This window comes from Coptis chinensis, chromosome 2 (assembly GCF_015680905.1).
Source record: "Coptis chinensis isolate HL-2020 chromosome 2, ASM1568090v1, whole genome shotgun sequence".
NCBI lineage: Eukaryota > Viridiplantae > Streptophyta > Magnoliopsida > Ranunculales > Ranunculaceae > Coptis > Coptis chinensis.
This window is the reverse complement of record NC_141457.1, coordinates 69,317,563-69,328,895: the sequence shown is the minus strand read 5'-3', so window position 1 is coordinate 69,328,895 and position 11,333 is coordinate 69,317,563. Positions and strand designations below refer to the sequence as shown.

At 35.0% G+C, this 11,333-nt stretch overlaps 2 protein-coding genes across 2 annotated transcripts; both read right to left on the bottom strand.

Moving 5' to 3' along the window:
• Positions 1-4,882: 4,882 nt before the first annotated feature.
• LOC147517447 (uncharacterized) lies at positions 4,883-5,950 on the bottom strand. The gene has a single exon (XM_086593593.1). It carries the CDS (start codon positions 5,948-5,950, stop codon positions 4,883-4,885), a length of 1,068 nt encoding a protein of 355 aa, XP_086449719.1.
• Positions 5,951-6,062: 112 nt separating this feature from the next.
• LOC147517446 (uncharacterized) lies at positions 6,063-10,370 on the bottom strand. The gene is made up of 10 exons (XM_086593592.1): positions 9,924-10,370; positions 9,689-9,758; positions 9,458-9,562; positions 9,240-9,371; positions 8,285-8,409; positions 8,011-8,194; positions 7,754-7,932; positions 7,131-7,705; positions 6,778-6,917; positions 6,063-6,676 (listed from the first exon to the last, which is right to left on the bottom strand). Exons 1-10 carry the CDS (start codon positions 10,368-10,370, stop codon positions 6,063-6,065), a joined length of 2,571 nt encoding a protein of 856 aa, XP_086449718.1.
• Positions 10,371-11,333: the final 963 nt, after the last annotated feature.

Below are 11,333 nucleotides of genomic sequence, written 5' to 3'. Positions count from 1 at the left end.
ATCTGATAAAAGAGTTTTCCGTTTAGATCTTTCTTGAAGGTTTTTGAAGTCAGTGAAATTGAATTTGTGCTTTGCTATTTCAGTCTCGTCTTCATCCACTGATTCTATTAATGTTTCTGGCTTCAAATGAATCACAAATGGATGAACTACCGGACGATAGGTTGTTGCTAACATCACATCAAATCTTTCAATAAGGTAGATTTGGCCTGCTTCTATCACATTTCCTTTTGCAAATTTATCAAATTCTCTAAAGTTTTCCGATGCCAATTTTGCATGTACGTGAGTTCCCGGTGTATAAAGAAAACAAAATTTATTTTTTAAAAATAGCTAAAACTAACGTGACCCATTACACGGGAATCTAATAGTAAAAGTCTCGCTTATAACGTCGTTGTTATTCCAATGACGTGACTCCCACATTCTTGTTACACGAACTTTAACTTTCCACTTGTATGTACCTGTACGGAGATTAGCAAGGAATTGACATGCTTGTGATGCCATTTGATTATGGTAGGCTGTTGAATAAGTTTTCTGAAGTGGAATGGAAGTTTTTTTTTTTTTTTTCTATAAGAGAAGGTATAACTTTAATGAACTAATAAGAACTTTAAAGAGAGAGTTGATAGATTATATAAGTTTGATGCCGCAACAAAGTAAGGTAATATAGTCTGGATGTCAACATAATACAACTTAGCTGATTATTAATTCTAAAACGACAAAGTATATGTTTTTTTTAATAATGAATTTGTTGGTTTGTTTCGTTAAGATTTAAATATGTGTTACAGATATGTAAATTTAAGTCTCGCTCGTCATAATAACATGCGGTCCAGAGCTGATTGATACCAACCTTAATATGCAACCAACCAATTTGTTTTTTTAGCTTTTGTTTTGTTCCTCAACAATATTATTATTGTAGTTTACCTTGAATAAGTGGGATCCTGTTGTGTCAATTGTATATGGTATATTTGATCAACAATAATTTGGTGTTGTACAGGAAAACATTATTTAATGTGTGATGGATACTAATGGCCCTTGACATGGTGGTAACTTTTCAACACCCTTTTTGTTGCCAACCGCAAAATATAGATGTGTTCTGCAGTTACGTAAAGTTAAGCCATGCCCATCTAAGAATGTGTGGCTAATACCTCATCGGTCCTGTTCATACGATGCAATCAACTAATTTTATATTTTAAAAAAAAAATCCCTAATTATTGACTCTAATCATGGTTGAGTGGGGTTGTGAGCTACGAAGTGCTAATGTCTTTTTTAATAATAAATTTATTCTCAAGTTACATCAACATCTAAATATGTGTTGTAGATTTGTAAATTTAGATCTCGCCCGTGATAACAATGGGCAGCTCAGAGTTATTCGACCCCACCATAACGATGCGACCGACCAATTTGGTTTATTCAACATTTTTTTCCCTCTCCTACCATCTTATCATTGTCTTTTGGCATGATTTAGCAGGCTTGGATTGTATCAATTCTGGATGGTATATTTGGTCGACAATAACTTTTTTTTATTTCCCTAAGTATTGACTCTAATCATGGTTGAGTTGGGTTGTGAGCTACGAAGTGCTAATGTTTTTTTAAATAATAAATTTATTCTCAAGTTACATCAACATCTAAATATGTGTTGTAGATATGTAAATTTAGATCTCGCCCGTAATAACAATGGGCGCTCGAGTTATTTGACCCCACCATCATCACGATCGCGACCGACCAATTTGGTTTATTCAACATTTTTTTTCCTCTCCTACTATCTTATCATTGTCTTTTGGGATGATTGAGCGGGTTTGGATTGTATCAATTCTGGATGGTATATTTGGTCAACAATAATTTCGTGTGATATAGAAGAACATTATTTAATGTGTCACGAACATGGACGTCTGTTGACATTGTGGCCACTTTTTTTAACTTTTTTTTTTGTAGTTGAACCCAAATAGACAAATATGTACTGTAGATATGTAGATTTAAGGCCCCCGTTCAGAGCTGTACGACCCCGCCCTTACTATGCTACCGACTAATTTTGTAGTTTTAGTTTTGTTTTGTTCCCCTTATCATTGCCTAATGAATTTGTTGGTTACTTACGTTAAGATTTAAATATGTGTTGGAGATATGTAAATTTAAGTCTCCCTCGTCATAATTATCGGCGGTCCAGAGCTGATCGATACCAACCTTAATATGCAACCAACCAATTTGTTTTTTTAGCTTTTGTTTTGTTCCTCAATAGTATTATTATTGTCTCTTACCTTGAATGAGTGGGGTTCTGTTGTGTCAATTGTACATGGTATATTTAATAAACAATAATTTGGTGTCGTATAGGGAAACATTATTTAATGAGTGATGGACACTGATGGCCCTTGACATGGTGGCAACTTTTCAACACCTTTTTTGTTGCCAACCGCAAAATATAGACGTGTGTTGTAGTTATGTAAAGTTAAGGCCTGCCTGTCCTAAGAATGTACGACTCATACCTGCTCGGTCCTGTCCTTATGATGCAATCAACTAATTTTATATTTTGTAACTTTTTTTTTTGTCTCCCTAATTATTGACTCTAATCATGGTTGAGTGGGGTTGTGAGTGACGAAGTGCTAATATATTTTTTAATAATAAATTTATTCTCAAATTACATCAACATCTAAATATGTGTTGTAGATATGTAAATTTAGATCTCTCCCGTGATAACAATGGGCGGCTCAGAGTAATTCGACCCCACCATCACGATGTGACCAACCAATTTGGTTTATTCAACATTTTTTCCGTCTTCTACCATCTTATCATTGTCTTTTGGCATGATTTAGCAGGGTTGGATTGTATTAATTATGGATGGTATATTTGGTCGACAATAATTTCGTGTGATATAGAACATTATTTGATGTGTCATGAACACGGGCGTTTGTTGACATTGTGGTCACTTTTTTTAACATTTTTTTTGGGAGTCGATCCCAAATAGACAAATATGTACTGTAGCTATGTAGATTTAAGTCCCCCAGTGATAACAATGTGTAGTTCAGAGCTGTACGGCCCCACCCTTACTATGCTACCGACTAATTTTATAGTTTTAACTTTGTTTTGTTTCCCTTATCATTGCCTATAACCATGATTGAGTGTGGGGCATCATTTATCAAGTGTTTATAATAAATATGAATGACGATAAATTCGTTTGACAAAGAGAACAATAGTTTCATGTGAGACGGACAGTGATGTCTCTTTATACTGTGCAAACTATTCAACAACGTTTTTCTGTCAGCGTCAAGATTTAGATATATATTGCATATATGTAAACTTAAGTCCCACTTGTGATAACAATGGGCGAGTAAAAGTTGTTCAATCTCAACCTAACTATGCAACTTATTAATTTAATATTTTAAACTTTTCTTCGCTCCCTTACAATTTTATTATGGCCGCATAGCATTATTAAGTGGGTTAGTGACGAAAATGATAATTTACTGTGGAAAAGAAGGTGAAATGAATATTTTTAATATGAGATTTTGTTTGAGGAATAAGATTTGGGTTATCAATTGAACATGTTCTTTTTTTAACTTATTAATTTTTAAATTTTATAAAGAAAATAAAAAGATTGAGTAAACAGGGTATATAAGCTTGTGCATGACCAACGGTAGGTAATCTAATCTATATACCTATTCTGATATTTTAAATAAGGAAAAGACTATAATAGTTTTAAAATAAATATATAGTCACTATACATTATTGATTTTTTTAAAAAATTAAGTCTAATCTAGTATGTTTATCAAGCGTAGATGAAACACCGCATTAAAAAATTTACCTAAGAGGAAAGAAACATTTAAATGTATAACGGCTCTGTGCATTTCTGTAACTTGGTTTAACTATTGCTCAATGCTCATTTGGTGATAACAAAATTTGAATATGTACGAAAGAAGCCCAAATTTGCGTCCTATCAGCAATAATAAGGTACGCATAAGAATAATAATTTAATAGCCACTACGTGACCGACCAATTTTATATTGAAAAAAAAATTAACCATCCCACAATTACTGTGTGGTATAATAGAAGTGTGGAATAGGTTTGGGCTAAGATTCACAATAATTGATATTTTACATGCTGACATTTACTTGCCCACGTTGGCTTTAGTTAAGTTAAATACATCTACTTGCAGACATTTACATGCTCTAGTATGCTTGTAAATTATATTGAATAAGACAGACATTTTTTTTTTTTAATGTCAACGTATCGCCAATGTATATTATTTTATAACTTTATTTTAAGTATAAGAGAGTCAACCCATCAAGTATGGGTAATCATTTTAACAACCTCATCCCTCAATCAATTTAATTTAATTTATTAGGATCTGTGTTGTTTATGAATGATGGGTCTCCGATAGCTAAACTTGAAAAGTTTTAAAACTGTCCAAGTAAAAAAAAACTGCATACCTTATAAGATAAAGTTTTTACAATCTTCTTTTATATTGTAGCTGGTTTATTACGCTAAGCTATTCAGACATGAAGCACATCATATGCATTATACAAAGTATCCTTGTAAACCGTTTCCAATTGTTGAAAAGTGCTGAAAAGTCTCTTAACTTTTTTTGAATCACTTTTATAATAAACTGCAAGGATAAAATCGTTGAGTTAAATAAAAACGATTTAAATCATATGAAGACCAGAGGAAAAAAATGTTTAAATTGTACACAACAATGAATACACATAGTTAACCTTGTTTGTTGGGTTAAAGAATGCGCAACGTAGACATGAAAAATTGAAGGGATGTTTGGAAATGGATTTTGAGTTTATATTGTATAATAAGGAGACTTGGTCGTCATATAAATTAAGCATTTTACACAAAATAATATATACGCTTTAAAATTAATATTGAAGTGAACAATAGTAAAACACACTACTTGTAACTAAACACTGCAAGAAGCTAGAATGTCGTTGTAGACGACATTTCTAGTGTAAGTTCCAGGAAGACCCTTGATTGTTCCTTTTTTAACTAAAACTTTCGTTGTCGTATGTGATACTCCTTTTGATAAAGCAACATAGAGTTGGTCGTGCGAGAAAACATGATCAGACAAATAGACCCCAACATGTGGAATGGTTTGACCTTGTGATTTGTTTATTGTAAGAGCAAAACTTAACTTGATACGGAATTGTTTCCTAGTCATTTCGAATGGCAACTTTGCATCCTGAGAAGGGCACAGCGAAATGCGGGGCAGTAAAACTCGATCACCTATGGAATTTCCAGTCACAATTTCTGCATCGATTACATGCGTGTCAAATCCTCTACATATTAGTCTTGTTCCATTACATAGGCCATTTTTAGGATTCAGATTTCTCGTCAGTATAACGGGAGCCCCCAACTTTAGCTTCAATTTGTGAGGAGGTATACCACTGGGACAGATTGAATTCAGGTATTCTTGCTGATATAGACCACGAGAATCATTTTGAACTGAATCAAAAGAGTAATATATGACTTCTTCACTGGGAAATCGGGCAATTATTTCATCATTCAACAATTGTACAGTATCATTCTTAGGAGTTACTATTGCCCTACTGATCATGTAGTCTTTGTTATCAACATTTTTATCTAATCTTGGAAGGATTTCATTTATAAGCTTAAGACGTGAATGCTCATTCTCCCATGGAATGACAATATCTTTTGGCAGTTCAATGATGTCATCCTCACAAATAATTGGCTGAATCCCATCGCCGATGGCCATGAGTAACTCTTCAAAGGCGCGGTCGTTTTTAGCCCGCATATTTTCCTGTAGACGTAACACATTAACTTTCTCCCAAAGTGGAGAACTTGTTATGCATGCATCAATAGTTTGTTCCCTTGAACCACGAGAAACAACTGGCAACACCTGGCGAAAATCTCCACCCATTACAAAAACTTTCCCTCCAAATGGTAAATCACTGTTTGTAATGTCTCTCAAAGTTTTCTCAAATACTTCAAACGCATAACGATGTGCCATGGTAGCCTCATCCCATATCAGTATGCTCGCCTGCCGTAACAAACTGCCTAAACTGCCAGCTTTGCTTATTTTGCAAGTGGAAGTGGATGTAATTGGAATTGGAATCTTGAATCTAGAGTGGGTTGTACGACCTCCAGGCATCATGATAGCAGCGATTCCCGAATGTAGCTGTTGCAATAGCAATCTGTCCGTTGCTACGGAGTTTTGCTAAAATAGACTTATATAAGTAGGTTTTACCTGTCCCCCCAGGCCCATCAACGAAGTACACACCACCATTCCTCTGCTGCACAGAACTAAGAATCTGGTCAAAAGCAATCTTCTGTTCATGGTTAAGCTGACTGATAGAAGAAAGATCTTCTGAAGTAACAGGAATAGAAAGTTCCTCTATGACCAAACTTGTTATATCATCTTGGTCAACTTTGTCAGCACTCATCTGAGGTAAATCATAATATGAAATTGTTTGTCCATATTGCTCCAACAATAACTTAAGTTCACTTAGTAAACGATTTGTCACATAGGTTGTGTTAGAACTCCCTAAGGCGTAATCTTGGGTCATACAACTATTAAATTCATTCCACAAATCACGTACTCTGATAGGATTACAATAAACCAGAATTGTAACAAATAATTTCCGTAGAGAACTTGGCATCTGCATTCTTGATGCTTCAAGCAAACATTGGCGAACATCATTGTCTCTTTCGAGCAACCCCAACTCCTCAGCAGCCTCTTTGAATGTAGGTATATATTAGATCCAACAGTTCGCATATGTTCATATGATATTGGCCCTCTAACATGGTTCAGCAGCAGCCTCAAGTAAAATCACTCACCTTCCATAGGGGAAACTGCAAATAGTCTTCCAATGACCCGATTCTGTGCAGTTCTTGATTGCCAATGCTTAGTCGACTTATCCCACACATAATGCTTAGGAATTTCATGATAAGGATATTGTCTAGCAGCAACGTTAACGCTATTCAGTCAGAAAAATTCTGTTAACATCGTGCGAGAGTTCCTATCATCAGCCAAAACATCCTCAAGCAGCTGGTTACCTTGATAGTTTATTTCATGCATATTTTGCAAGTGTACTTGCAAAGAATAAACTGACGGGTATATTTGACTTAGTGGAAATTCGAAGATTCTCCAAAGGGCTTCTTGCGGGCAAATCCAACGGCCATCTACATACTGGTTTATTTCATCATGTTCATCTTTATTTGTCGACGTCACTTCCATCGCTACTCGGTCTGACTTGACACTTTTAATACTCGAGCATATTTCGGCATTGATATGGCAATTGTACTTTTTCAATAACCATGGATTATAAGGAACAACCCAATGATTATCAACACGATAATGCCGACCATGATTCTTAACAGTTGCAAAAGTGTTGTTGTCCCGCCTCATATATGTAGCATAAGAATCGCTTCCTTGATTAGTTGCTGGAATGAATTGTTTTGGGAAATTTTTTGTACACTTTTGATCTCGCATGCAGACACAGTTAGGATTAACATTACCGCACGAACTATCAATCATGTGTTTAACTACAATCTCATATAGTTCTAGCTCAATAGTCGGGTCTGGAATTTCTGCTCTAACAATTTTGTCGTAAGCATCTGCAGTTGTTAACTTGTCGGCCTCATCAAGGATTAGAAGGATGTGTGCATGAGGTAACCCTCTTTTTTGGAATTCAACTACATGAACATGTGCAACCACTTTTCCAAGGATTCCTTTAACGAATATATCATTTTTCAACTCTTCGAGCTTGACACGGAAAATCCTGACTATCAAATCAGGTCAATCATTTGGAACCTGGCCTTTTAACAACTCATCTTCGATCTCTGACCACGATGGATTGCACGTCATTGTGATAAACAAATCTGGTCTTCCATACTTTTGAACCAATGCCATAGCATCATGATATTGACGATGCATGTCACGGGGACAGCCCAGAAAAGTTGCAGGCAAAATTGTTTTTCGCCCCACATTGCCTTCAATTTAACATAAAAAATGAATGTAAGGTTTTCCATTTTACTAAATTTTAATAAGTTTCAAAACTCAATGCGTACCTGAATGAACTTCCCCCGAACTTAAAGAGTCTTGCAATCCTTGATAAAGTTCAGCCCTTATTTCTTGCTGGTGATCACGTATCCACCTCAATCTTAAAGTTGATATTTTAACATAGTTGTCGACTATGTATTGTTGTAAAAGACGACCACTACGGAGCAGAAGGGATGGATCATCTGGGCAAATCTAATAAGGGAATTAGAAATTAGTGGTTTTCAATTGGATTAAAAAATATGTATATAACAAAATATTATAGAATGTTTGTCAGAAACTTACTTGTAGCAAGTAACAATAAAATTGTTGACATGTAAGTCGTGCCCTATTGCAACGAAACATATGTAAATTCCATCCTGGACTACCATAAGGGAGTAGAAGAGGGTACTGAAGTGGATCATAATAGCCTGCAGCGTTCATTAAGGTTACTTGGATCTTCACTACCAACTAAAATAGCAGCTACTTGAGAAGACGTAGGAATGCTATATTGATGACTTTCTGTTGGGTTACCTTTAATAACCAACCGAACATTTGGTGATGTTAATCGTTGCGACACTTGTCGAAAAATTTGTACGTATGGATTCTCCTTTAAAACGTTATGGATGATAGACAATACCCGTCGGTCTAGTACTCCATTTTCAGCCATCCGATATTCAAGTTCATGATCTGTGTCATATATATATATTTGTAGAAATCTGGGCCTGTGTCCTGGACTTGGTAGTAGGCCACCAATACGATGACAAATAGCACCCCCGAGCTTTATATGTGTAAATTCCTTCCCTACCATCAGCGAGAACATCATCAATGTCCACCCCCATAGAAGTGAAGGAAAAAACATGGTTGTACGCACGTATGTTTTTCCTAAATTCAACACCAACTGTTGATTGACATTCATATAAATTAATCAAATTAGTAGGCGCTACCATAGGAGGTAAAGTAATTGTCCCATTTGAGCAACATAAACTGGGTGGTTCACGATTGAATAATTTTGCTTGACATTTAGGACAATTCCGAGGTGGTGGCAAACGATGTGTTTCTACATGCGAAGAGTCATCATAGCCTCGAACGCAATTATGATTACGCTTTCTTCTAGTCACAAAGCATGTTTGTCGACTATTCTTAACGCCACCTAAGGGAACATACTTTGGATAGTTAATATACGTATTACATAAACCTAGTTACTTAATGCAATTAAATGGCTTATATAGATATTCTTAATTTAAGAAGTCAATCTAACCTTGCACAGAGACTAAATTTTCTCTTAAACATTCGGTTTCTCTTCCAATTCCATCAGCATCTATTACAGAATCAGTACTTCTTAATGAATCAATTGTACGCATGTTAACATCTTCGTGGTCAGCATCTGTTCCTATAAATTAAATAAAAATTATAAGTGGTAAGCGAAGTAAAAAAAGTTTACTAATTATCAACGCAAGCATAAGATTAGATGTATACCTACGAAAGGCTTGGCTTCACTGTCACTACTATTATTAATGATATTCCCATCTGGACTAATGGTATTGATATCATATTCGTCAGGAATTTCATCAGCACGGATTCCTAGAACTTAACAAAGTTCAATTTTATTTTGTCAATATCATGGTATACATCGAATAAATATTTTATCAAGACATGATTGAATTGAAATATCAGCGGAGTAGTTGGTAGAAGGGGGTTTAGCATTACCGTCATTGCTTGCACTTGCTGATGCAGTAGATGTTGCATCGATCAAGCTGGAATCTTCATTTCCCAAGTTCTGAGCATATTGTCTTATATGAGTCAACCGTCTTCATTGCGTAGTGCGATCCCCACAGAAGAATTGGTTTGAAATATTTGTAGGTTGATGTGGCATTTGAGTTATCCTTTGAGTAATGCAATTTTTGGAGGGTGATAATGCATTATAATTATTGCTTGCACTAACTGATGTAGTTGTTGTTGCTTCAATAAATTCTGAATCTTCGTTGACCAAGTTGCGAGCATAACGCCTTATATGAGTTAAACGCCTTTGTTGCGTAGGACGACCATCCCAAACCAACTGGTTTGAAATATTTCTTTGTTGGTATGGTACCTGATTAACCCTCTGATGTATTAAATTGTTGGAGTGTAATGATTCATCAGTGGGAATCAATGAAGGAGCTTCCCACGTTGTACGCATGCGGGCTCTTTGAGCAGTTATTGCTTCATTTCTTTGCTGTCGGATTCGTCGATAATAATTTCTTTGTAAACGTTCTCTTCTCTGGGCTACATGTGTTGAATCCATATTGGCTCGCCTCTCTCGTTCCCTAATTCGCCGATTTTGTTGTTGTTGTCGTTGAGCATTATCATAACTTCTGAGATCTAAATTCGAAGCACTTCCATGCAACTCCATATGTTAATGCTAAACAAATAGAAACACAAAGTAGAATGATTCAAATTACGGCTTGTAGAGTCTTATGCTAAACATGTAATATTTAGCTATTCATCTTTTTTTTGCGTGCATTTTGTATCTATTTTGGATCTGATGTAGTTACACAATTTAATGACATGACAATTTTAAGCTGCAACATAGTCAACAAAGCAAAAAAATTTAACAATATTGTCAACAAAACTATTATTAAAAAATCCTTGTAAACTATTGACTCAAATATTGTTATTGGCAAGTTAAAAAAAAAAAGCTGTAAACATAAGCCAAGCTTCAAAGCAGCTAAGGTCAATATGCTAGTTCATCACTTTAAAGGCGCAAAATACAATTTATCAACAAGCTCATTGTAATTTTAACTCAGAACAAAAAAAAAACACTATGGGCCTATAACATGTTACATAGTCCATTGTAACTTAATAAACATTTTATTTTAACTGATTAATGCACTATGATCATATCCCTTTTTTTTTTTTTTTTTTTACAATATACTATAACGTTTTATATGGGACCTTTGTATTGCTCGGTACGAAAATTCCGTTGACTCAATCCCGTCAAAGGGACCTAAAATAACGTTCATACAACAATAGTTAGTAGTCAGTTAAAAAAAAACAGACTAAAAGATTTTAAAACAACAAATGCAATGGATTGAGCTAAGTAATTTTTCGTTTTAGTTTACCTATCTAAATGGACTTCAAAGTTGCTGACTTAAATTTGGATAGTTCAAATAAACGTCCAACTGTATCGAAATGGAGGGAAAAAGGAAACAACCCTGCAGAAATGAATTCATTAGAATTTAAGTAACAAAAGAGGGGGAAAAAAATGCAAATTAGTGGAAACCTCGAGTGTCTGACGATGACAAATAAACATTGTATAGCATCATTCCTTTTTTTTTTTTGTCTGCATAAAGCAGGTTAAAGCCTTTCCTATTAA

Excerpts from the sequence above, each read along its gene's own strand:
- LOC147517447 (XM_086593593.1), bottom strand. The coding sequence starts at position 5,950 with ATGGCACATCGTTATGCGTTTGAAGTATTTGAGAAAACTTTGAGAGAC.
- LOC147517446 (XM_086593592.1), bottom strand. The coding sequence starts at position 10,370 with ATGGAGTTGCATGGAAGTGCTTCGAATTTAGATCTCAGAAGTTATGAT. Across the intron at positions 8,410-9,239 it reads AAATTTAGTCTCTGTGCAAG|GCTATTATGATCCACTTCAG; the intron begins GTTAGATTGACT and ends TGAACGCTGCAG. Across the intron at positions 8,195-8,284 it reads TTTATTGTTACTTGCTACAA|ATTTGCCCAGATGATCCATC; the intron begins GTAAGTTTCTGA and ends TTCCCTTATTAG.